Source organism: Microtus oregoni, unplaced genomic scaffold (assembly GCF_018167655.1).
Source record: "Microtus oregoni isolate MIOR12 unplaced genomic scaffold, Mior012 000001F_ref0000356, whole genome shotgun sequence".
NCBI lineage: Eukaryota > Metazoa > Chordata > Mammalia > Rodentia > Cricetidae > Microtus > Microtus oregoni.
In genome coordinates this window covers 85,541,554-85,569,352 of record NW_024543060.1, presented here as the reverse complement: position 1 = coordinate 85,569,352, position 27,799 = coordinate 85,541,554, and the positions used below count along the sequence as shown (strand labels likewise).

The 27,799-nt window shown below is 46.5% G+C and overlaps 1 protein-coding gene across 2 annotated transcripts in view; it reads left to right on the top strand.

Annotated features, from left to right (window-relative positions):
- The first annotated feature begins 21,013 nt into the window (after positions 1-21,013).
- Positions 21,014-27,799, top strand: part of Ntn4 (netrin 4) — a 95,319-nt gene continuing 88,533 nt past the window's right edge. For both annotated transcript variants that reach the window (XM_041673720.1, XM_041673714.1), the window contains exons 1-2: positions 21,014-21,523; positions 24,551-25,080. In XM_041673720.1, the coding sequence (XP_041529654.1) occupies positions 21,469-21,523; positions 24,551-25,080 (585 nt within the window). In that variant the 5' untranslated portion in view covers positions 21,014-21,468. The remainder of the gene's footprint in view (positions 21,524-24,550; positions 25,081-27,799) is intronic.

The following is a 27,799-nucleotide window of genomic DNA, read 5'->3' as shown; positions in this document are numbered from 1 at the left end:
AAGCAAATATGCTGTATAAAGGGTGATACTGTATATCATTAAGAGTGGCATTTATGGAGCTGGAGTGATAACTCAGGGGTTAAGAGCACTGAATGTTCTCCAGAGAACCCAGCACCCACATGATAGTTCACAACTCTCTGTAACTCCAGTTGCAGGGGATCTGACACCCATGGCAAAACACCAATGCACATAAAATAAATTTTTTTTTAAAAAAAAGAACAAAGGTTTTGTGATTTAGCAAATATCTTTGTTCTAAGGGGGGGGGAGGTTGGTATTTATTATCAAGAAAACTGTATTGTTCCTTTGCAATTCCCCCCAATGTTTTTACAGGAAAAATAATCCACCATTAGGCTTATTTAAACTTAGAGCTGGACTAATCAGGATGCATAGACATACCATTATCGCCATCATCGCCATCTGCCATCATCTCAAAAACATTTCTAGTACCATTAATGAGAATTCTTAATTGTAGGGTTTTTGCTTATTTGCTTGTTTGTTTTTGAGATTGGGTTTCTCTGTATACACCCGACAGTCCTAGAACTCGCTCTGTACACCAGGCTGGCCTCAAACTCAGAAATCCACCTGCCTCTGCCTCCCAAGCACTGGGATAAAAGGCATGCACCACCACAGCCCAGCTAATTGTAGTATTGTTATATGGTTTATTTTCTCTAAAGGACATCTCTGTTCTTTGTTTCTTTTCTCCTGATTGTGCTTATATTAAATAGAAGTGATGGTTTATCTTAATTACATAATATAGCCCAGGTATTTTCCTCTTGCAGCTGGCACAGGTCTTCTTGACACGAGTTTAGGAGTGCTTTTGGAATTGGGTTTTAGAAGATTATCACTACTTGCTTGCAAGAGACCCCGCAGTCTTTTTTGTTTGCTTGTTTTCTGTTTTTTTTTTGGGGGGGGGGGTTGTTTTGTTTTGTTTTCTTTTCTGAGACAGGGCTTCTCTGTGGCTTTGGAGCCTGTCCTGGAACTAGCTTTTCTAGACCAGGCTAGCTTTGAACTCACAGAGATCCGCCTGCCTCTGCCTCCCGAGTGCTGGGATTAAAGGCGTGTGCCACCATGTGACCCCTCAGTCTTAACTAGAGATGTGAGCCACACACGCAAGGCTGCAGCTTTCAGCTCCATGGACTGTGTCCTGTAACGTTCCAGGTCATAACACTCACAGAGACATAAACATCAACAGCCTTCTCAATGTCGCACAACAGAGAAGCCCGAGGAATATTCATGCCCACCAGGACACACCATTAGACATGAGGAACATATAGCAGTGAGCCACCAGCTTGGGAGACGAGGGGTCTAACAGTAGGGAAGGTCAAGATGCAGGATCAATTACCAAAGAACACACTCAGCTGGGTGTGGTGGCACACGCCTTTAATCCCAGCTCTCGGGAGGCAGAGGCAGGTGTATCTATGTGAGTTCGAAGCCAGCCTGGTCTACAAGAGCGAGTTCCAGAACAGGTTCCAAAGCTACAGAGAAACCCTGTCTCAAAACAAACAAACAAATTACCCACTCAAGCAACTGCGTGGATTGACATCTGAGTCCTATCAGGGCAAAACACTGAGAGCGGGGTAGAGACAAGCATGATTATAGCACTCTGTTTACCTCACAAGACAACATGAGAAACCAGGAGTCCCCCAGTACTGTGACTTTTCAAGACACACTAAATGTTCTAGCCAATGTAGATAGGAAAGAAAAACAAGCATGTTTTAAGACATCTTTAAAAAGGTCTCTGTAGACTGGAAAAGGCAAATAATTACCCATGATTACAGAAAAAAAAAACAGCAAGACAGGACAGATGATTAGAACTAAAATTTTAGGGCTGGAGAGATGGCTCAGAGGTTAAGAGCACTGACTACTCTTCTGGGGTGCTGAGTTCAATTCCCAGCAACTGCATGATGGCTCACACCCATCTATAATGAGATTTGATGCCCCAAACACTATACATAATAAATAAATCTTTTAAAAAAAAAGAACTAAAACTTAGGACTGTTGCTAGATGTAAGATGAATGTACAAACTCCATTAATTTCCATACACCAATAACGAAGAGTTAGACAATACTATTTTTTTAAAAGATGCCATTCGGGGATGGTGAGATGCTCAGCAGGTAACGGTGCTTGCAGTCAAGGCTGGCAAGCTAAGTTTGAACCCTGGAACCCACACAGGGACTCCTGTGACTGCCAGAGGTACATTGTGGCATACCCCTTCCAGACACAAGATAAATAACTATAAAATTAAACATATATCACTCGTGAAAAACAACCCGAAGTAGGTGTAAAGCCAATCTAATGAGACATTAGTGCTATTTTTTTATGAAGAATAGTATATAAAACTACTGAGATATTTTAGAGAGAGCCTAATGGCACACTAATAAATGTAAAAATTCAATTCCCTAAGCATATAGGCCCTCCTGAAACTAACAGCAAACATAGTACAATTCCAATTCAACTGGACCCGCTTAAATAGGTGGAATTTAAATGATCCGCTGACTTCTTTGGAGAGCCTCGTAGAATGCATGGCATCTCTCTTAGAAAGCCATTTCCTGACCAGGAGGTGGTGGCGCACGCCTTTAATTCCAGCACTTGGGAGGCAGAGGCAGGCGGATCTCTGTGAGTTCGAGGCCAGCCTGGTCTACAAGAGCTAGTTCCAGGACAAGCCATTCCCTGTATACTTTCTTTCAAAAAGGATGAATGTTAGAATATACTTTGTAAAAAGAAAAAATTATATATATATATACATATATATTGCTCATCAAGATTTGGAATATTTATGCCACCACTGGAAAGTAAACGTGATTTCTTGGCAAAGCAATTACTCTCTTGGAGGCAAGATAGCATTCTCCATCCACAACTTGGAAGGAAAAGTCTTGAATCCCTGCCCAGTCTCCAGTATGGATATGGGCAATAGGCTTCCAGATCTAGAGAAGAATGTAGGGGTTTGCACCACCACACATAAGAGCATCCAGGGGTATCTGAGTGACGGAACCTCACCCACAAGCTCCTTGTTAAAGTGTAACAGGCATGCCACCTGTCCCTTCAGAGGCCAATAAGTGATCTTTGAACAGGGCTGGAGTTAAAGAGTAAACCCAAGCTTCACGTTTCTGTATTGTTAGAGCTGAAGGGCTTGGAACAACTGATGGGGTGTGAGTGTGCAGTCAGTGTTTGCTCCCGAGATCCACGCACTGTTTACATTTTGATGGCAGCACACATTCGCTATGAAAAGGGTTTTCCAAATAGCCTGACTGCTCTTGAAGCAGCTCTTAGCACTGTAACACTATACAGCCAGACAAACCTCTCACGCCAACACCACCAAGGTCTTGATAGTTTAGCGTGCGCAGAGAGGCTACAGAATAAACAGCTATAAATGCTCTAAGAGTCTTATTATTATTTTCCTATTATAAATTATCAAGGGCACAGTTAAAAATCTTTGGTACACGAGATTGGCGTACAGGTGCCATATAAAATATGGGAAAAATTCCAGCTGGTGACGTTACTCGCCCTTTGACCCCTCCGGTCCTCAAACACATCCTTTTCATTGTTGGAAAGCGTTGTCAGATGCAAACAGAAAACTTGACGAGGAATGTGTCTGCCAATCTGTTTCACATTTTCCTTGCCCTGCTCACAAGCTACTAAAAGTGTCCTTTGAAAAGGAGGACCCGAATAAAGCTGTATATGACCTAAGCAGATTGATCAATTTGGTCCATTTGTGCAATAAAAATATGTTGAGTTAGCTGAGCACGACAGATCAGAGCTTTAATGCCAGCCCTCTGGAGGCCGAAGCAAGATCTCCTTAGTCAGGGTTTCTATTGCTGTGAGGAAACACCATGATCAAAAAGCGAGCTGGGGAGGAAAGGGTTTATCTGACTTACACTTCAGCCTTGCTGTTCATCACTGAAGGAAGTCGGGTTTGGAACTCAAGCAGGACAGGAACCTGGAGGCAGGAGCAGATGCAGAGGCCATGGAGGGGAGCTGCTTACCGGCCTGCTTCCCATGGCTTGTTCAGTCTGCTTTCTTATAGAACCCAGGACCAGCAGGCCAGGGGATGGCCACCCTCAATGGGCTGGACCCTCCCTATTGATCACTAGCTGAGAAAACGCCTTCCAGCTGGATCTCATCGAGGCGTTTCCTCAAGTGAGGTTTATTCCTCTGATGACTCTAGCTTGCATCAAATTGATACACAAAACCAGCCTGTCCAACCTCTCCACGGGTTCCAGACAAGCTGGGATACAGAATGAGACCCTGCCTCAAAAATCAATTCTTTAAGCTTCAAGTTTGTAGAACACAACAAAAGCAGTTTTCAGGGGGAAACAGAGCACTGGCTGCTTTCTTTAACCCGGCGCTTCTCACGCTGCAACCCTCACGGTGTGATGACCCCCAACCAGAAAATGATTTTCGTTGCTACTTCCTAACTGTAATTTTGCTACTGTTTTGTAATATCATAATGTAAATATTGGACATGCAACCCCCAAGGAATTGCGACCCTCAGGTTGAGAACCGCTGTATTAGACAGAGGTACTCGGCCTCCCCAGCAAGTCAGGAAATTTTGCCTTCAGAGGTTAAGGAAGGGGAGAGGTAAGACTAGTTAACAGGCGCAGGAAAAAAAGTTCTGCTTCAAATAATAATTCAGTCACAAGTGAATAAAAACATCATTCTTTTCACCGGGCGGTGGTGGCTCACACCTTTAATCCCAGCACTTGGGAGGCAGAGGCAGGAGGATCTCTGTGAGTTCGAGGCCAGCCTGGTCTACAAGAGCGAGTTCTAGGACAGGCTCTAAAGCTACAGAGAAACCCTGTCTTAAAAAATATTTTACATTTATTTATTTTATGTACATTGGTGTTTTGCCATGGGGATTCGGTCTCCAGGAACTGGAGTTACAAACAGTTGTGAGCTGCTGTGTGGGGTGCTGGGAATTGAACCTCTGGAAGAGCAGTCAGTGCTCTTAGCCGCTGAGCTAGCTCTCCAGTCCCTATTTTGAAGCATAACAATTACACTGATATGGGGAAGGTAAAAACAGATACCACACATTGGCGGTGACTGTACAGATGTGTTGGTCCAAATGCATTTCAATAACTGTGCAGATGTATTGGTAATTGTATAAATTTGCAAATTTTGTGAAGGGTATAACCTTCTTATAAATTATAAATTATAACCTTCTTATAAAAGCCTAAATGCACTTTGACCCTGTGTTTCCAATTTAGTGGATTATCAGAAAACAATCCCAGATGGAGAAAACATTGAATTCACAGACAAATATTAAAGCATTATTAATAAACTGAAAATAGTCAGGCTTCAATAACTGCATTACTAACGAGAATGAGATCCACCCAATGCAACAGCAGATAGTCATGAAAATTGATCTTTAAAGAGTACTTCTCAATCTATGGGTTTCGACTGTTTCACAGGGGAAACCCATCAGATAGCCTGCAGATCAGATATTTACGTTATGATCCGTAACCGTAGCACAATCACAGTTATGAAGTAGCAACAAAAACAATGTCATGGCTGGGGGTCACCACAACATGAGGAACTGTATTAAAAGGCCGCCATTAGGAAGGCTGAGAACCACACTGTCTTAAGAGAATTGTTAGTAACTTAGTCATATGGGGAAAGTGGCATGGAGGAGATCTACTAAAAGAAAAGCTTGTTTCCTTGTGTAATGGATTTTCCTTTCTTAGGGCTCTTCTGTTTCCCGATACCTACGATGGGCACAGGAGGTTTGGTCACAGTCTCTGGAGTCTGGATGCGGTTTTTCCTCTGATGCTCACTCACTGTGTCTTCCATCCTCACGTGTAAAATGAAGGGGACTGAAAGTGTCTCCCCAGGTGACTGTCAGGTCCGAAAGTTATGTCCATGGGTGCTTAGCTCAGCGCCTGCTGGGCACCAAGGCCTCAGTAACTGTTAGCTATTGTTATTGGTTAGAGCGAGGGAGAAAGTTCTCTCAGCAGTAGGCACCTGAGGACAAGTTCGCCCAGATTTGCACAGGCTTGGCTCTCCCCAAGACTCTATTGACTTAATCCTCTAACTGATCTGCAGAGGCAAGACTTTAGATACCGATTGCAGGGTATATTGTGTCCATAAAGGGGCAATTAAATTTTATACACATATAAAGTACACACTGGGAAAACATAAGTATCTTTGACTCTCTTTGTGTATTTAAAAGTGCTGTGCCCAAAACACCAGGGACACTGAGAGAAGTCAATGCTACTGATTGTGGCTGCTTATGACCTCAAGACTGCTGGCCCTGATTTTTTTTTTCAGAGTAAAAGATAACAATCTCTGCCTCCTTTATCCTGTGGGGTGGGTTAAAGGCCATAAAATACAGTTTTCCAAGGAGCAAAATCTCTACAAGGTTGTTAGTAGACTAAGAAATCCCCTGGTGAAGCAGGACTCTTGTCAATATAAAATTTCATATTATATAGAAAGTGCTAAAATAACTTCACATAACATTGTGACCCAAACCACAATTCTGGCAGTCATAAATATGCCATTCACGCTCACTGTAATGTTTGGGGGCAGGGATTATTTGGCTCACAATTCCTGATTGCAGTTCATCATTGAGGGAAGCCAAGATGGAACTCAAAGCAGGAACCTGGAGGCAGAGACTGAAACAGAGACCATGGAGTGCTGCTTACTGGCTTGTTCCCCATGGCTTACTCTGCCTGTTTTCTTATATAACTTAGGACCAGCCCACTAAGAGTGGCTCCGCCCATAGTGGGCTGGGCCCTCCCACAACAATTGTTAATCAAGAAGATGCAACACAGGCAAATCTTATGGAGCATTTTCTCAACTGAAAGCCCTTCTTTCCAAATGGCTCTAGGCTGTGTCAGGTTGACATAAAGCTAACTAACACTGAGAACCTATGACATTAAAATTTCCTAAGACATTTGCATTTGCGGTGATTACTGATGAGAAGGGGCAGAAAGTGAACGTATAAGGATGGAATTCAGACATCACTGAGAAACAGTCTCTTTCTTACGCATCCTTACGTAACTTACCAAACTGCTCATTACAACCAAAGTCCCTCTCCTGGGCTGTTCTTTTTTGCCGCTGGACAAGGAGAGAAAACTATCAGGATGCAATATTTGCATTCTCCCAGCAGAGGCAACAGTACCTCCAGCAGCAGCAGTCCTGAATCCCAGAAACAATGTGCCCTACGCTAGAGAAACACACAAGCCAAAGACTAAGTTGCAATTCCAAAAGGAAAGTGGTTCTCAGCCACTTTATCGTTTTATAATTTTTACAGGTATTTCTCACTGGAAATCCATACCCATACTGGGACTTACGAAGACTGGTATTCCTTACACTCGCCCACAGATGGGCTCAGAGCCTAAGGAGGCTCAGCAAATGTTCCAGGGCCTGAGCCCAGTTATTGAGGGGAAGCTAGGGCTACCTATTTTCTGAGCTTCCTCAGAGATGGGTGAAGGGTGTCCCCACCTCCTCCTTCTTTTTGTCTTCAAGAGTGTTTTAGTGGCAAGATAGCTTAAAAATGGGAGCCCTACTTTATTTCCAGTTTCTACCCCTAAAGCATAAGACACTCTCTGATTTTTGTCTTTGCAATAAGCAACAAGTTCCTGGACACAAATAACGAATGCCAATGTCAATTCCTTTAAAAAAATTTTTCTTCAGATAAGCATGCGAACATCATATTATTCTTCAGATCATAAAGTTATTCATCCACCTATACTCTGCCTTCAAGACATTCGCCACAGAGTACCCTGAGAGAGGAACAAGGCACTTCTGGCTAGGTAGGTGGGCTGACCGCTTACTCCGGGATTCTGAAATATCTTGGAATTTCTACTTTCTTCCTTCCCTTTGACATCCCCCCTTTCTAGTCACAGGTTGGGGTGAGTACCTTGAAGGGGAGAGAGATGAGTGTGGACCGGGCAGTTGAAGGATGGCAAAGCATTTTGAAGCAATATGGGCCTCTGAAAAGAAATCAAGGATACTTGGCATCTTAAGGGAAAAAGCACCCTGTTCAAGTCCAGGCCCCCAGGTCCAGTCTTTATGTCCCTTTGCAAGTGGTCCATGGGGACAGCAGGCTGTGTGGTGAGACTTCCCACTTCCCAAACGCAAACCTCATTGTAACATCTTTAAAGATTTCCGGGACTGGAGAGGTGGCTGAGGTAGGAAGAGCACCGGCTTCTCTTCCAGAGAACCCGGGTTTGGTTCCCAGCATCCACATGGTGGCTAACGACTGTCTATTACTCCAGTTCCAGAGGATCCAACATCCTCTTCCTACCTGTGCAGCTACATGACGTGTGGGCAAAACACTCATATGCATAAAGTAATAATGAATAAAGAAGAAGAGGGGGATGAAGAAGAGAAAGAGGGCAGGGAGGAAGAGGAAGAGAAGGAGGAAGAGGAGGAGAAAGACCGCTTCTTCACTGCTTGCAGTAAAAACTAAGATCCATTCAAATGTCCCTGAAAAGCATCAGGAAGTGAGAAAATGATATATTCTTCCTGTATAAGGAAGAAGGCTTTTATAATAGAGGAACTAACCACGTGCACAAAAACGTGCTGGTTGATCAAGAGCAATAAATATTGTGTTAACTTTAGACTTAGAGATTCAGTTCCACAAATCCAATGAGAAACCTTTGTGTGGTTAAGCAGATTCCGTGAGTAAGGAATGCTCTGCAGCAGACCGCGTGCAATGTCACTGCAAGCATTAAGAAATATAAGGAAACTGATTTTTATATGAGCTGGAGTGGTTATGGCCTCAGTTTCCCTTACAGCTCATTCACAGACTTCAAAGGATAATGGGGCGGGTAGCCATTCATGTGAGTTGTGAGGATGGTGTTAGGCTTGACATCATTTAGTGAGATTCTCCAGATGTTCCTGGGAACTGAATTCCTATCTACAAGGACGTCTGTTGTGGAAAATTTGGGGCTAAAGATAACAGTAATATTTTGCCTTCTAAATGGCATTGTAATCTTCCGAAATTTCACACTTAGAGAAGTTCAGGTAGGTGTTTGTTTCCTGTTTCCATGGATCCCATATGTATTCTTTCCCCCATAATTTATGTTCACTTTCCCAAACATCTTCCTTTATTTGTTGTCTTTTGGTTTGAAACTGGATTCACTCCATAGTTCAAGATAGCCTTGAACTCAAGGCAATCCTTCTGTCTCAGCCCGCCAAATGCTGGAATTATGGGTATGAGGTGTTGCACCAAGCTCCCAGGGGTCCAGCAACGCTCACCCACATCCACTGCATAGCCATTCATACCTGCCCAGGTGTTGGGTCCAGCTAAGTCCTCAACTTTGTGTAGTTCTTCTTCCCTCCTAAAGCCACAGAGTTCTGTCCACTGCTAATGTCCTATCACATATACCACTCTTCAGGTACGACTTTATGCATTTTGGTGTTTTGTTTTTTGTTTTTTGTTTTTTTTTTTTTGACAGGGTTTCTCTGTGTAGCCCTGGCTGTCCTGAAACTAGCTTTGTAGACCAGGCTGGCCTCTAACTCACAGAGATCTGCCTGCCTCTGCCTCCTGAGTGCTGGGATTAAAGGTATGCGCCACCACTATCTGGTTGCAGTTTGGTAATGTTAAAGTGTGTGTGTGTGTGTGTGTGTGTGTGTGTCTGTGAAAAAGAGAGAGAGAGGCCGGGCAGTGGTGACTCATCCCTTTAATCCCAGCGGAGGCAGAGGCAGGCAGATCTCTGTGAGTTCGAGGCCAGCCTGGTCTACAGAGTGAGTTCCAGGACAGCCAGAATAGAACTACACAGAGAAACCCTGTCTCAAAAAAAGAAAGAAAGAAAGAAAGAAATAAGAAAAAGAGAGAAAGTGTGCAGGGGTGTGTGCACATGCATGTGCCTGCATGACTTCCTGTGTGTTATCTATGTGCAAGTGACCCACAGGTTAAAAGAATACATGTAATCCCCAAGAACTGGAGAAATCAATGATTGTGAGTCACACATGGGTGCTGGGAACTGAACCCTGTCCTCTGCAAGGACAGTAAGATCTCCTAACCACCGAGCTCCCATCTTATGCTTTTTGAGTAGCCTTCTTTGAATTGCTGTAACTTAAATAAATTGTGATTTCAAAGATCATGTGGCATTGCTAATAGAGAAGGTGTAAAAGAATATAATTTTAAGAGGTGTTACATTTGTTTATCCTCTGGAACGTTTGTTTTATAATGCAAAGAAGTGTTCTAATCTTTTATGTTGTATTTGTTTAACTCTGTGAGGCTGGGTTCCTTTGCCTCTCTAAAACACCTGATTGATCTAATAAAGAGCTGAACAGCCAACAGCGAGGCAGGAGCAAGGAAAGGCAGGGTTGGCAGGCAGAGAATATAAACAGAAGGAAGAAGCAAGATAGAACAAGGAGAGGAGGGCACCGTGGGCCGGCTAAGCGGATACACAGCCAGTCACAGAGTAAGAAGTAAAGAAAGATATGCAGAAATAGAGAAAGGAAACGTCCAGAGGCAAAAGGCAGATGGGATAATTTAAGAAAAGCTGGCTAGAAACGAGCCAAACTACAGCCAGGCATTTGTAAGAAAGAATAAGACTCTGTGTGTGATTTATTTGGGAGCCGGATGGTGGGCCCCACAAAGAGTAAAGAGCCCAAAGAGACCAAGAGTAAAAATCAACAACTACAGAAGGCTATCCGTAATTTGCTATATTGATATCTCTTTCCTTGTTTTTTCATTCATTCATTCATTCATTCATTCATTTTTTTCAGTACTGGAAGTTAAACCTAGGGCCTTACACATGGGAAATGAGACTTCTACCACTGGCCTATACCTTAGTCCTTTGCCTGTTCTCTAGGTGTGTTTCTCATCATTATAATTAAAGCATGCATTCAATATTGCTTCCTGTTTCTATTCGATATGGAGGAGGGCAGCATATCTGAGAATAATGACGTCATACATGGGCAAGCAGAGGGCCAGACAGCTCTTCGGGAAGAGAGGAAGGAAAATGTCACGGCAGTTATTACCAGGACTAGATTTCCAAGGCTCTGCCAGAGGCAGTCAGAAGGAGAGGAGACGCTGCAGGAAGCTCCGTATGGATGGCAAGGAGCCATGGCACAAACTTGTCCAGCACAGAAAGCTTGAATGCCAAGCCAAGCAGCATGAATCCATCTGCCAAGGGGCAGGGAGCCATGGAATATGCTAATCTGGGCAAAATACACCAGCGAAATTGCTAATTTTTGAAGACGTGTGTAGACCCATGTTTTCCTTCCCTTCTTTTTAATAGAATCCTGACGTGGTTACGGGTCCTTGTGTGCCCGGGTGGAAGCCTTGGCTCCTCTCGGGGTCCCCAGACTTCCTTTTAGTCTGGAGATGCTAACTGACCCAGCTCTGAGTAAGCAGACGTAAGCAGGTGGGTGGGACTGCTAGAAAAGCTGCTTACGGCCAGTCGGGCTGGAGACATGGCTCAGGGAGCAAAGGTGATTGCTACCAAACCTGACGGCCTAGGACTGATACTCTGGACCTAGGCAGTAGAAGGAGATAGATGATGGAAGGAGAGAACCAGACCCCAAAATCTGAGCTCTACCTTCCATGAGCAAACACACATGAACAAGTATAACTATAAAAGAAAACAGACCGAGGCTTTAGAGATGTCCTAGTACAGTGCTTCTAAGCCTTCCGAATGCCGCAACCCTTTAACACAGTTCCTGTTGTGGTGACCCCCCAACCACAGAGGTTATTTCCTTGCTACTTCATAACTGTAGTTTTGCTACTGTTATGAACTGCAATGTAAACATCCGATATGCAGGATATCTGATATGTGACCCCTGTGAAAGGGTCATCAGAGCCCCGCCCAAGGGCTTGCGAACCACAGGTTGAGAAGGGTTGCCTTAGAGGTTATGAGCACTAGGTGCTTTTGCAGAGGATCTGAATTTGATTCCCAGCAACCCCATGGTGGGTTCGCAAGCATCTATAACTCCAGTTCCAGGGCATCCAATATCTTTTGCTCTCTGAGAGAGCAGGCACACACACGGTACACATATATACATGAAGTATTTATGTGCACTTTATAAATATATTTATGAACACGGTAAATGAGGTGTTTATATACACTTTATAAATATATTTATGTACACGGTAAATGAGGTGTTTATATACACTGTATAAATACATTTCTTTTTAAGAGTCAACTGGTATACAACTTTTTTTCTACTCTTTTTCCATTGTTCTTGCCTAGAGCAGGGCCACTCCCCGCAGATGGGCAGCCATACTGTGCTTATGAGGAAGAAAAAAGCACAAATCCCATGACTTCATTGAACAGCGACACTGCTCGGCTCTGTGGGTCCTGACTTCTTGTCAGGTGAGGAAAATCAAAGCCGATTTTGCTAAGCGAAACAGCTTACTTTCCTGTGCATGCAACTAAGTGCCATTCTATCAAATATAATAGTGTACTCATTTGGAAGGAAGATTCACAATGGAACGTAGGGTATTAAAATGTCTGGGAAGTCCCATTTAACTTAGTTTGGCCTAATTAGAACTACTTGACTACCGAATTCTTCTCCCACAGAACACATAGACCATTTTGCTGAATCTGAGTGTTCTACAGACATTTGAAAAAAATGACACATTTTTAATTTCAATCAAGGCTTAGAGAAAGCTAACTCTGTGGTCCCACCTCTCTCACCAACCTCAGCTAGGGGTAGCACTTGATGAATCAGGCCTACGCAATAGCAAGTTCTGCATGTGTAATTCCAGTGGGCTCGCATCTTCCCATGACAGGGACAGAGATTGTCGACATGACCTCCACCATCTTTTCCTGGGCTGATGTGTGTGCTGGGACTGGGATGCACACAGGAGCATGTGCGGAGATCCTGGGGTCTTCCTCAACCACTGGACTCTACCTTGTGTTTTGGAGACAGGGTCTCCCCACTGAAGCTGGAGATCACCAATGGACACCCCAGTTTCTGGTTTTCAACCCGGGAACTGGGGCACCAAACTCAGGCCTGATGCATAGCCAGCAGGCGCCTTACCCGGGGAACCATCTCCCCAGCCTCAGTGATGATGCTTTGTTGTGAAATTATTAATTACGTAAAATAATAAGACTAACGGTCAATGTTCATGAGCTCCCTTCTCTTGGACATAAGCGAAGAGATCTGTAGTTCTATGAAAATGAACAGCTAAACAGTCTACTAAGACAGACTGCAGGAAAAACGCATTGAGGGACAAAGATGATATGTCTAGTTTTGAGCTTGAAGTGAACTCAGTTTGGTGTTGAACTTGAGGGGTCTCGGCAGACTTGCCTGTAGACAGCTGGAGATAAAAACCCAAAGATAAAGTGAGATTTGGGAGCGAGCAAGATGAACGGCGGTTAAACCCAGGGCTCGGTGGGGCAAACTGTAACTGTTAAGGAATAAAACACTCCTGCATGTGCTTATCAAAGAGGAAGTTGGCATCTGGAGGCAGACCACACCCCTTAACCTCTGCGCTATCCCGCTGTTCTTAAAAGAGACAATGCTGGGAAAAGCTCTGCCAGACACACAAGGGTTCAAACCCTGACTTCCAACGAAAAGACAGCCCAATCAGTAAACTACCCACTGTGATAAGATGTAAGGACCTGACTTCGATGCCCAGTGCCCATGGAAAAAGCCTGGCATGAAGGTGCACACTTGAATTCTCAGGCTGGGGACACAGAGGCAGGATCTTTCCAGCTTGCTGGCGCACCAGCCTGGCCCCAGGTCCCGGTGAGAGATCTTGTCTCAAAAACCAAGGTGAGCAGCTGCTGAGGAATGACACCTCAGCTTGACCTCTGGCCCCTGCACACACAGATGCACACAAGCATCCATGTGCCCATGCACACACAAGAACACACATATACACATACACGGAATCCCGACTTGTGGGTCCATTTCCTCAACCACTCAGTTATTCAGCTCTTCTCGGGGCCTCACCATGGGAGTGGTAAATTACCCGAAAGAGTCACGCCTCAAGTCGGGTGATATAGTGGCACACGCCTTTAATCCCAGCACTTGGGAGGCAGTGGCAGGCAGAACCACGCGAGTTGAAGGCCACCCTGACCTACAGAGTGAGTTCTACGACAGCCAGGGCTGTTACACAGAGAAACCCTGTCTTAAAGGGGGGAAAAAGAGTCACTCTGCTAATAAAGATGCTTGAATGTCCTGCCTCAAACAAGACATTTCTATCAACCTCTCCAAGACTTGGAGAACACTGTGGAAGAAGGGGTGGAAAGATTATAAAAGCCAGAAGCTGAAGATAACAGCTGTAAAGATCATACTCGGGGAAACCCAGTCATTACAATCATGGACTCTTAATATTTACCAATGACCTTACTGGGCCACAATAACAATGGGCAAGGGTGGAGGCCTGGAGCCCCAGCCCTTACCACTGAACTATTTCCTAAGAACAGATTTGGGGATGAGGAAAGGGAGGCTGGAGAGACGGCTCGGTGGTGAACAGCACCACAGGCTGTTCTTCCAGAGGACCAGGGTTCAACTCCCAACACCCATATGGCAATGCAAAACTGTCTGTAACTCCAGTTCCCAGGGATCCAACACCTTCACACAGTCACATATGCAGGCAAAACACCAGTGCACATAAAATAGAAAAAAAAACATAAAGAATAGATTAGATAAAAGAATGATTCAGGGAAAGAAGTAGTTATGTGTTATGAACAGGTGTGAGATGGACCTTGGCGGGTGGGTTGGGTCAAAGGAGCCCCGTGGCAGATGACAGACAGACCCGAGGGGTGTTTTATGGAGTCAGTGCCTCAGTTGTATCTACTGGTCACCCCACCAGGGTCCAGTGGAGAGTGCTAACCCAACAGTCACACAGATGGCCCTCATTATGTTGACAATCATTTAATGCCAATTCCTTCAGCCCTCCAGCTGGGGGTTGGCTCCTTCATGCTTTTGCCTCCCGTGGAGATCTTCTCACAGAGAGAAGGCCATTTTTAAAATTAAGCCAGGGCCACGGTTTACCTTCTCCTACTGAACACCTGCGCATAACTCAAAAGTAAAATTTCTAGTTGGGTCAAGAGTATGTGATGGGCTTACATTTTTATAATTTTGTATTTAACAAATTAAAAAATATGTCTTGTGCTATTCTGAGTATTAACTCACATGGCATTCATAACCTCCTTATGAATTAGACACTGCTATCATCCCCATATAGACATGTAAGAAGGACACACAAAATGATCAAGTAACTTGTCCATGGTCAAACAGTAAGCTGTAGACCCCGGGACATCAGACTCTATATTTCATGCTCCTAACCACTATACTACTATATCAAAGATACAAGCAGAAAGAATCCCCATATTAACTAGTCTTTCATCCTCATGAGGCCTTTTGTGGCTGTTTCTTCTATTTCCCTACATTAAAGTATAAAGCAGTAGCTGATAGCACACATCTGTAACTCCAGGTTACTCAAGAGGCTGAGGCAGGAGGATTGCCAGTTGAAATGTTGAACTCTGGACCATCCTGGATAACTTAGAGAAATCTTGTCTTAAAATAAAAAGAAAGGAAGGAAGGTGTAGGCACACTTTTCTGTCCCACCAGCCAGTACCCAAATAACACATAGAGACTTAATAATAATTATAAATGTTCAGCTGATAGCTTAGGCTCATCTCCAGCCAGCTCTTACAGCTTAAATGAACCCATCTCTATGAATCTATGTGCTGCCCTAGGCTCATTTACCTCATCTGTGAACTTACCAAGTTGCTTCTTCCATCTGGCTGGAGACCCATCAGACTCCACCCTTCTTCTTCCCAGCATTCTCTTTGCCCCTGAAATCATGCCTAGTTCTCAGCCAATCAGCTTTTTGTTAACAATGAGAACAACACATTTCATAGTGTACAGAAGGATTGATTATTCCTTAGCTTGAGGGGGGGGGGGGATCCAGGAGGACGGGATGTATCTCACTGGCTGAGCTCTGACCCAAAACGTGATTGGAGCTGTCCGTCTTTGAGAGAAAAATGGCTCTCGGCATTGGTGGATGCAGTGCCCCGGTAGAGTACACCTCTGCATTAGCAACAGAGGTGTGACCTCGTTGCTTGACATCTCCTTGGCTCCATCTCGTTAATTAGAACATGAGCGAGCAGGTGAGTGCTGAAGAGCTGGTGTGTTTTCAAAGGCCTCCCTCCTCCCTCCCTGGGAATGAGCAGCTGTAGCCAGGAAGCATGTGAAACAAGAAACAGTCCCATTGGCAAGAGGCTTAGATTAAAGCTTGAGGAAATTCCTAAGGTGATGTTCTTAAAAGGCACGTGGAGGGCAGAGGCCAGGAAGAAAAGAGAACGGGAGATGATTTCAAGGGGAGAATTTCTCCATCCGACCTTCTCCACAAGGTCTCCCAACTCCCAAGGGAGAGAAGTTTGTACCCATAGACGAAGACAGAGAAGCAGTGAGATTCTGATCCACAAGCTTAGGCCCTAGTGCCATTCCCTTCATAGGTGTTTACATATTTATGATCTAAGTTTAGTGGTGACATCTCTCCTGTCACTTTCTCTTTGTATAATTCTTTGTGGGTCACAGGATGCTCACATTCATGCAATGAAGGCAAAAGGGATAATGTTTCTTGATCCTTAAAGGAAGGATAAAAGATCCAGTGAAACAGGACTCGTTTCAAAGCCCTCCCTTTCCTTGGCAAAGTAAACTAGTGCCACGTGAATAGAGGAGGTCAATTCGAGAGGTGGATACTTTCTCCATTTAGGAGGGAAACTTTGTTTTAAATATTCCGACAGTTTTTTTAGTTAGCGTACGCGTGTGTTTTAGTGTGTGTGATGGTGGTTGGGGCTACACATACATGCATTTCCCTGTGCAGACCAGAGCACAATCTTTGGTATAGTTCCTCAGGTGTCATCACTTTATTTTATTTTATTTTATTTTATTTTATCAGACAGATTCTCTCACTGACCCGGAACTCCCCAGGGAACCCCAGGTCATTTGTCTCTGCCTCTTCAGGGCTGGAATGACAAGCACATACCCCTAAGCTCAGCATTTCTTCTTGAATGTGTGGGTTCTGAGGGTTAAACTCAGGTCCTCGTTGCTTTCAAGGCTAGCACTTCTTCAACTGAGCTATCTCCCCTAACCGTTTTTTAGATTTAGCAATTTGAACCTGGGGATTTTTTTTTTACTATTGAGTGAATGTTTACTATATTCATTCACGCCCCAAATTTTTTTTTAAAAACAATCTTTTTTTATTTTACCTATCAATCCCAGTTCTCTCTCCCTCCCTCCCCTCCTCCTGCTCTCCCTACTTTCTCCCTAGCTCACCCCCCCCCCATTCACTCCTCAGTGAGGGTGAGGCTTCCCCTGGGGAGTTAACAAAGTTGGTCACATCACATTCAGGCAGGACCAACGCCCTCCCCCACTGTATCTAGGTTGAGCAAGGTATCCCGCCATAGGAAACAGGTTCCAAAAAACCAGTTCATGCACTGGGGATAAATCCTGACCCCACTGTCAGTGGCCCCACAGACTGCTCAAGCTACACAACTGTCACCCACATTCAGAGGGTCTAGTTTGGGCCTATGCTGGTTCCCCAGTGGTCAGTCTGGAGTCAGTGAGCACCCACTAGCTGGGGTCAGCTGATTCTGTGGGTTTCCCCATCACGGTCTTGACCCCTTTGCTCATAGAATCTCTCCTCCCTCTCTTCGACTGGACTCCAGGAGCTCCGCCCAGTGCTTAGCTGTGGATCTCTGCATCTGCTTCTATCAGTTACTGGATGAAGATTCTATGGTGACAATTAAGGCAGTCATCAATCTGATTACAGGGGAAGGCCAGGTCAGGCACCCTCCCTGCTATTGCTCAGAGTCTTATCTGGGGTCACCACCTTGTAGACTCCTGGGAATTTCCCTGAATCTTAATGGCCTGTAAGAAACCAACACATACAAAGGGTTTTACGTCAAGCATGATCAGCCAGTGTCACAAAACTGCAGATGTGTCTTTAGGCTACACAAATAGAAGCCCTAGACTCGTTAAGGACACTGAAAGTTTTCTTTTATTCTAACTGATCACACTTAGAGTTAATGGGTGGTGCTGTGTGTAAGGCAGGGTGGGATGTATCTGAAAAGGGAGATAAAGGAGAGTTTCAACGAGCTCGGAGAAGTCACAGATGCTTCTCAGGAGGTGCTGTCATCCGAGCACTCAGAAGACTAAGGCAGGAGCACTGAGAATTTGGGGTTAGCCTGGGCTAGATCAGTAGCAGGTTTCAGGCCAGGCCAGGCCAATATGGGGCTATTTAATAAAACCTACTCTCAACACACACACACACACACACACACACGCACACGCACACGCACACACACAAAGTGTGAGAACTTGTATTTACTTTGTATAGTTGCAAATGCCTCTAAGAAGATAAGTGCCACAGTTAAATAAAAGAGTCCTGAAAACAGGAGGGATGCTTTTGAATCTTTTCTTCACTGGGATGCTCAGAAGAAAAATTGCATGTCCAATGGGCAAAGATATCACGGTGAAAGCAGGGCTCCTGGTGGGGCGAGAAGTTGGGCCCCAGGGTTCAGTTATCAGGTTTTGTACTGAGTGTCTGTAGGGTGGTCTCTTTATCGCCTGTGGTGTTTCATCTCTGCGCTAACAGGCCTCAGGCTACTGGGGGACTTTTGTTTTTCTGGGGCGGGGGCAGAGATCTTGCGGCTTATGCCTCTGTCTTCATGTCTGCTGGTCTAGTTTCACCATCCTGTTGATTAGGATGATGCTACGGTCCATTCCTTCTCCTTAACAGCATCCTGCTCCATGCGAGGATGTTATTCCAATACACTGAACCCCAGAACATACCCTAAGTGGACACACTGAGCTTGGAGGAAAAATTTAAGTATGGCCCAGGGAAACTCGTGAGTAAGGTCTTTGCCATCTATTTTAGATATCAGAGGTCCTTTTAACACCTTCCCAAGTCATCAGGAATGTTCTTGATTAAATTTGTCTATTCGTGACATTTGGAAACCTGCTATGGAGGTTCTGCGGTTTCTCCAACCCTCCCTGTAATCCAGGACATTCAGAAAATTCTGAATCGGTTCTTGAAGATTTCACAGCACAAAATCCTAGTCAGTAACGGCTTCACCCCCGCCGAGCAGATCTTCTTATGTTGGTCAACTCTCTCTTGGAGCCTTTCCTCGAAATGAGAATCTAATCTAGACTAGATAAGCATTTTTAAGTAGTCATAACTAGACTCAAAGTTGCTGTGTAGCCCAGGCTGGCCTTGGAAGCATGATCCTCCTGCCTCTACTATCAAGTGTGAAGATCACGGGTGGGAACCACCACACTGCATCCGGCTAACATCTATTCGAATGTTCATTACCTTTTCTTCTGAGCTCATCCACACAGAATTGGTGTAGAGAACACACATCCCGCTAGAATGCTGGGAATCATTTATTTCACTGGTGTTCTCGTCCGTTTCTATTCTTGGCATGTAACAATAGTTTTGAGATAACTCAGTCAAAACATCCAGTGAACATTTATTGCATGTCTGACAAGTATCTTCAGTTAAGAATAATGAGCAAAGGAAGAAAAAACATAATTGCGCCCTGCACAGACTAAGTGTCTAACTGCCATTTAAGGAGCTTGCAGTCCCTATTAGAGGAGAAAAAAAAAAAAACCAATTACGAAGCAATCACGGGAGTTCTCAGCATTGGTACAGACAGCAAATACTTTTAAAATTTATAATCAGACATGGTTTAGCTCTGCCTCAACTTAACATATTGACTCAGAGATTAATAGTAAATACCATCTTTCTCTTCCTTTCTCTTGGCCAGTAGGCTAATATTTGGGCCAAGGGCCTTAGTCTGCTGTTATGATTTTCTATCGTTTGTTTAATAAGGAGAACAGTTGGAGAAGCATTTTAGCGACTTCAACAGGGGCATTATCTGTGAAAGCCAGAGACGGCTCGGACATTGCCAGGATTTGAACACCTACAGCTAATGGCGGCTCCCCTGTCGTCTGCCACTTCCAGTTATTGGCCAAAAGAATAATTTTAACGCCTCCCAAGTGGATTGTGCTAACCTCAACTCAACTTTTTCTGGGAGGTAGAAACTTACATGTCCCCAGCTGGGTCATCATAAATTAACATCTACACGTGCCCCCGAAGCTCTGACTGCCCATCTATAATGCTGACGATTATAATCGAATGTTTTCTGTAATTTTCCGGAAAATATTGGAAGGTACACACACTGAATGCTGCAATACAAAATTGCATTCGACTTAACTTTTGCCAGTTTCCTGGGATGGGTAAGCAGAATTATATTTTCAGAAAAGTTACAGAAGTCCCAGGCTGAAGTGCTATTTAATCTCCTTCCATAAACACCAGCCCTGAGCTACAATTAGCTGCTTTGTGGTTGCTGCTAAATTGCTCCTCGTAAGATATTTCATAACATTATCGTTCTCCCTGCACACCATACTCTGAAAAATGTGTGTGCACCAAGGACCCAGGCGTTCTCTTTGTTACATCCCTGCCTTAGACCAGGATGTTAAACAGCCCATTCCCTGGTCAGAGATCCTAATCTTTCAGACCCTTGAGTTTGATGAAAGACAACACCCTTTTACACCAAAATGGGTACACCCTCGGCTCCTGTAGGCAATGGCTGTTAGCTGGGCTGCAGCCCCCAAAAGGCGGCAAAGACTCCGAGGACACTTAGCACTTGGCGCGCGTTCAGTGCCGGTACCCCAGGCTGAATTGGGGGGCCCCGAACGCAGGCCGTGGGGCTCCCAGAGAAAGGATGCCGCGAAGTGGAGGGGAGAAGGCTTGTTTTTCTGGGTGATTTTGGAAAGTAGTAGCTCGCCTGTTTCGCGGGTTTTTAAGCCCCTTGGCATGCCCTGACCTGATTCGGAGGGAGTCAACTGCTCTCAGGAATGTTCCTGGAGAAGGTGGGAGACTGCTTCCCAGGCGAGGCCCGTGGGTGCTGGAGGGCACCCGCGAGGTCAGGCGGGGAGATGCCCGCAGCGGGGGCAGCAGGGACCCCTCCCCGGGCGGCGGTGACGAAGACCGGACCGAGCGCCTGCACCGCCCGGGCTGTCAAGCGCGGGGGGCGGGCGGGAGGAAGGGGTGGAGGTGCGAGGGGCGGAGGAGGGCTGGCACCGGAGCGCCGCGGTGTCGGTGCAATAAAAATGCATCCCATGGAACTGCCCATGGAGAAGGACGGGACCGAGCCACGGCAGCCACAGGAGGTGGGAAAAGCGGAGGAGGACGGCCGGGAGGCGGCGGCGGCGGCCGGGAAGTGAAAGGTCTCGCAAAGTTCAGCGTCGGCTGCGGGCGCCGAGCCCCGGGCGAGCGGCTCACCCGCCCTCAGGGCCGCTCGGCGGGCAGCGGCCAGGCCGGCTATGGTCCCTGGGCTCCCGCCGCTCCTGAGTTGCCCGGGCCCCGCCAGGCCGGTGCGCGACGGTCACCCCGCCGCCCGGCGCGGCCCCGGCCGGCGGCTCCGCGCCCACGGTGCCCACTGAGCGAGCCTGGCGTCCCGGGAGGAGGAAGAACCACCGAGCCCCGGTGCTCCCGAGGACCGCTGCCGCTTCATCCCACCCGCTCCCGCCGCTGCCCGGCCATGGGGAGCTGCGCACGGCTGCTGCTGCTCTGGGGCTGCTCGGCGGTGGCCGCAGGTGGGTGGTGACGCGGCCGGGCCCCCACCCCTCTTTCCTTGCTCCTGTCCCCTTCACCCCCAAGCTCGGGGACTGGGGGATGTAGGGGACCCCGGACAGGGAACCCTGAGCTCGGCTACCGAGGATGAAGCGAGTGGCCATGTTCCATCTCCTTTGCCCGCGACTCCGCACTTTCAAACACTTGATTTTTTTTTTCCCCCTGCTACTGAGATACACATGTCCTTGAATAACCAGAAATCCTGGGTACGCCCTACAGGAGATAGAGAGATCAGTGTTTCTTTCTGGGTTTGGCTCGGGGGTGAAAAACTGCCTTTGCACTTGGCGAGGGGAACAAAGGACCCAGCTCGCCATCCCCGGGCTCTCCATGGCCTGAGGAGTGACGAGGAGGGGTGGCCCAGAGACCCTGGGCGTGCGTGGGCTGAGATCGCTCTCTCAGTTAGAGCGATCACCACCTTCCCGGATCTTATTTTGTGTACTTGGGAACCAGGTAGGGCCACCTAGGGTGAGGGTGAGCGCCCTCTTCCCGGGTCGGTGGCTCCAACCCAACGTTGTAGAACTCGGAGCTGGGGACCATGGGGGGTGGATCATTCAGGTGGTGATTGCCCGGAGCTGGCTGACTGCCCTTGGGGAATCGGTACCCTGGCCGAGGCTCTGCAGGAGGTCGGAGGCGGGTCTGCTCCTCGGTTGGCTCAGTAACTGGACTACGGAGCAACCGTCAGATGTCCTCTCCCTCCCACCCGAGTCCTGGCTCTCTTGGGCTACCCTTAGGCCACCGGTTCCAGGCTCGCTAGTCCCTGAGCTTCTTCTCCCCCTTCCTTCTCACAGGCCACCTGGCCTTCAGTTGGACTAAGTACAGCACGGTGGGGTACAGGGTCAAGATGGTGAGGCACCCTGATTTCATCCTTGCTCTAGAGAGTGGAGTTAGAGTGGAGAGTTGATTAGAGGCGCCGATTGGAAGATTCAGAGCATTGTGGCAGGCATCTTTTTGGTTGGGCTGCTTCCACTCTCTCCTCAGAGCTACTGGCTGGAAAGTCTGCATCCTCAGCGTATACCCGCCACAATCAGTTCAGGGATCTCCACTGTTTTTGCTCAGCGATAACTATTACCAAATTATTAGGGTGCAGTAACTTTTATTCATTTTTTTCCCCAAGGATCTGTCAGACTTCTCAATGTTAAAGAGCTCACTTGAATTCTTCCTGCTCACACTCCTTATTACACGTTGCACATCCATGCTTCCATATCCCCAAAGTGAACTTTTCATAAACTTTCCCCTTTCCAAGTCATGTTATGACACCCCCCCCCCGGAAAAAAATAAGGGAGCAATCAAGAGGTTGTAAAAAAAAAAAAAAAAGCACCGGGGCGAGTGTTGCAAGTCACAGCTACTTGTACAGGCAGTATGCGCTTTCCCCCTGGATGTTTCACAGGTGAGTCATAACACCGTGTGTTTGTGTGTTTCTGGCTACAGGCAGCTGTTGCGCCCGCTAATCAGAACAATGGCAAACAGTCTGAGCACGGGACGCATTTTCATTTGACACTTAAAACATAACGCCTGAGGAAGCACCTCATTTGGTCCGAGCCTGTGTGAGACGGTGATTGTCACTGTGTGAAATCTCTCCTCTCCCGTCAAAGCTGTCATTTGCCTCCCATCCAGTGCCCCTATGATAACAATTCAGAGGTCTGTCTCTTAAGCAGAAACATTCAATTAGCCAGAATTTGGGGTTCGGTTTCCTTTTCCCTCTTTTCCTCTGTGTTTTAATTTTTCTTAAATGGACAATTTTTTTGCTTACGGTATTCATAATTAAAATGGCAAACCCGAATTAAAGGATTATGACAGGTAGCCAGAATGTGACTAAGTGGATACTGTTTATCGTTCTAAGTACTCCTGAAACAGTAAGGTGGGTGGGAACCTTGGGAGGAAGAGTATGTCTCTTTAAGACGATGCTTAGTTCATGGCAGTTGTTAGAGGGGCGGTTTGGTGGGCCAGCCCACCAACATTCTCCAGCTGGGCTAACAGGTAGGTACTGCAAACCTGCCGTAGGAAGAAACACTTAAGAATTAGAGAGAGGGGACTATAAGGTTTCCCATTGTTTGGTAGTTTGGAGGGTTTGTTTTTTTTTAAAATAGTCACATTTAGTTAATATTAGACATGGACATCACACCTTTAAGAGCCAGTGATTTCTAGCTTTGCCACCTGAACTGAGGTCCCAATGTATATATGTTAAATATCTCGTGTTGGTTTTCCTAGAAGATCGCCCCACTTACTGGCTAGAATATCAAATAATAAAGAAAATGAAGGAGATGGGGAGATTGCTAGCTCAGATGCCAAGATGCTTGTCACATAAGCATGAGATTCCGGGTTCAGTACCCAGCAATCACATCAAAAATTGAGGTGCGATAGTGCATTTACAACATTGGAGAGGCTGAGGCCAGTAGACCTGCGCATCTCACGGGCTAGCTAGGCTAGGCCACTTGGCAGTTCCAGGTTGGTGAGAGACTCTGTCTCAAAACCACAAGGAGGAGGGCTGAAGAGATGGCTCAGTGAGTAAGAGCACTGGCTGCTTTTGCAGAGGACGTGGGTTCTGTTTCTAGCACTGAACACAAGGACTTACAACTCTCTGTGACTCCAGTTCCAGGGGATCCAGTACCTTCTTCTGGCTTCTTCGTGAAGCTGTGTGCACGTGCACACACACACACACACACACACACACACACGATAAATTTAAAAGCAACAAGGAAAGGTATATGGTATCATAAGGAACAATACCCAACGTATTCTGGCCTACACATGCACATGCACACACTCACTTGTACACACATTCAGTTGCACACCTGAACACACACACATACTTGTATACACAAATCACTATGTCTGATAGTGTTCATGGTCCCGTTTGGTAACTTCTCATATAGAAAGGCCAGAGGTCTTCGGAGGATATCTTGACTGTTGTGGGTAAATGAGGGACACAGCAGATCACTCCCATTTCCAGTGAGTTTTGTCTTGAATGACCTCCGTTCTCCCCTCCACAGGACTGAGCGGAGTAGCCGGCGCTAATTCTCGCTGTGAGAAGGCCTGCAACCCTCGCATGGGCAACCTGGCTCTGGGGAGAAAACTCCGGGCAGACAGCACCTGTGGCCAGAACGCCACCGAACTCTTCTGCTTCTATAGCGAGAACGCCGACCTCACCTGCCGGCAGCCCAAATGCGAGAAGTGCAACGCGGCCCACTCTCACCTGGCCCACCTGCCCTCGGCCATGGCCGATTCGTCCTTCCGGTTTCCGCGGACGTGGTGGCAGTCTGCGGAGGACGTGCACAGAGAAAAGATCCAGTTAGACCTGGAAGCGGAGTTCTACTTTACCCACCTCATTATGGTGTTCAAGTCCCCCAGGCCTGCAGCCATGGTGCTGGACCGGTCCCAGGACTTTGGAAAGACGTGGAAGCCTTACAAGTACTTTGCAATCAACTGCTCGGCTACTTTCGGCCTGGAAGACGATGTTGTCAAGAAGGGAGCTCTCTGCACATCGAGATACTCCAGTGCTTTCCCGTGCACTGGAGGAGAGGTAAGGGCACCTGCTTAACTCTACACTGGAAGGGGAGAGAGGGGAGAAAAATGCCACCAGCCCACATTTTTTTAAAAGCGTGAAGCTGTACTTGTAGCAACATGAAGGAAATTAGAATTTTTCATGAGCTTTGTCATAAATTATTTCTCACCCTTGGACATGGATGTGCAGTTGTTCTCAGACAGCCGGCCCAGTGACTGGATTTTCGTCAGGATTCTAAGGTTCTGGTTTTGCATGTGTACCCTCTCTCTACTCAGGATGCTCAGGCTTCTGGTCCCTCGCCTAGCGGAGGTGTTTACTGTGTTGCTGAGAAAGACTGCTCACGAATCACATGGTGATGTTTCCCTGATATTCGTAACATAAATGGGCAGGAAATAAAACAAAGTCGGGGGAGGGGAAGAGATACCTTTATCAAAAGACTGTGAAGAGAGGGGCTGAGAAGGTGATTCGGGTGCTGAATGGCTTCCCTTGCAGGCGTGATGACCTTAGTTCAGAACCCCCACGGAAAAAGCTGGGTGTGAGGATGTATGCTTGCAACCTTGGGGCTGGGAAGGTAGAGGCAGGAGGATCCATGGGTCTTGTTGGCCAGCCATTCCAGCCAAATCAGTGAGCCATGGGTTCAGTGAGAGACCCTGTCTCAAAAAGGAAGGTAGAGAGCCTGGGGGGATGGATCGGTTGGTTGATCAAGCCCCTGAGATAACAAGCATGAGGATTTAAATTCAGATCCTTGGCACGGATGTAAAATAACATAATAGGTCCCTAAGGCCTGCTTGCCGGCGGGCTAATCTAGCCAATTGGCAAACTCGGGGTTCAGTGAGAGGTGCTATCTCAAAAGCTAAAGAGGAGAATCATAGTGAAAGATGTCAACCTCCGGCCTCCAAATGCATAATATACACACATGCTCACACACATAGACTGCACATGCATTACACACAGGCATCTACGGCAGAGAAGTGATCGAGGAAGATGTCCACCAGCTGCCCCTACTCTCCACAAGCATATATACATACATGTACATGCCTATTACACATGCACACACATACACTACACACACACACACACACACACACACAAAGAAGATGGAAAAGAGATCAGGGAGGGTGCTAGCCCTCAACGTCTGGTCTCCACACACATGTACATGAATCATACAGACATGTTCTTGTATACAAACAGACACACACACACATACCCCTTGGAGGTTTGGTGTTAAGGTGACAAGAATGTGTGGAAAGCAAAGGGAGATTGTTCCTTTTACACAAAGGACGATTTGAGGCTCGCATACACATGAACTCCACTTAGGGACTTGGGTCTGTCCTCTTTCCTCTGCCCAAAGTCAGTCCTTTCTGTAAATCGGTCTTGCCAGCTACGGGTCCAATTTCTGTTTATTTTCTCTCCCCTATGGGGAGCATAGGGCTTTTTCACTCTCATAGAGGCTCCCGGGAAGTTCTCCCTAGGTGTATGAGAAAGACAGACAGTGAAGTCAATGAAAGCAAGCCGAGAGATTCTGATGCTTTCAACAACTGAACCAAGAAATGCTGATTCAGGAACAACAAAGAGGGCTGGAGAGATGGCTCAGCAGTTAAGAGCAACGGCTGCTCTTCCAGAGGACCCAAGTTCGAGTCCCAGCAGCCACATGGCGGCTCACAGCAATCTGTAACTCCAGTACTAGGGGATACCATGCCTTCTCTGACTTTCATGGGTACCAGGCACACACATGGTACACGGACATACACACAGGTAAAACACTCATACATATAAATAAAATTTAAAAAACGGAAAATATTGAGAGGGAGCTGGGGGCGGGGGGAGTGTCATCTTCTGATGCTGATACCTACCACGAATTTAAAGACTAGATAAGTAATGTGCACTCAGGGGTTGTCTTACATAATCCCCTGGCATCAGGACATCTAGTGCTCCCTGGAGACACTTTTGCCCTATGAGGAGCGGTGAATGCCACTGGGATCTAGGAAGCCAGGGATAGAGCTAGGTCCCAGACAGTGCACAGAACAGCATTCTCTACTCCTTCTCCAACAGAATTATCTAGCCCAAGATGTCAACACCGCCCCGGTTGGGAAAGTAGGAGCCGGGCGTCGGGCACGCATCCAACACACATGACATGAAGGCTATAGTCTCCGAGATAAGCAGCTCCCAGCAGTCCTTTACACAGCTACTCACAGGCTTCCCAGATGGCAGCGTTTAGCAAACATTTATTGAGTCCCTGCTGTGTGTCAAGCACTGTTCACGGCGCTACTAGTTCTGCTTGCGCAGGAACCTGATGCAGTGTGTAGCGTGGGAATTCCTTCTTCCCTGGGGTCTCCGACACAGAGTCCCAATGCCTGTGTCTGAGTTCAGCCCCAAAGCACTCAAGGACAGTGATACTGGAACCAGAGCCAGGAAGGGCATGGTCTGCCACTGTTTCCCATTCTTCTTAATGGTCCGTAAAGCTTGCTTCATGTTGTAAGCCTTTTATACACTGTTATGATGGGCATTTTTAGAGATATGAAGCAGGAAAGAGAAAGATAAGTTAGGCTCCTTGTTTTCTCATGTGGAGAACACTTTATGCTAAAAACAACAACAACAATGGTTTGAACTCTGAAACTACTTTGGGATTGACCCACAGGCTAGCATTACCGGGCCACATGTGTTTGCAAAGCAGCAGCAGAAATAGGGAACGAGCAGGCGCCACCCTGGGTTAGGGCAGCGATGTCACGATTATGCA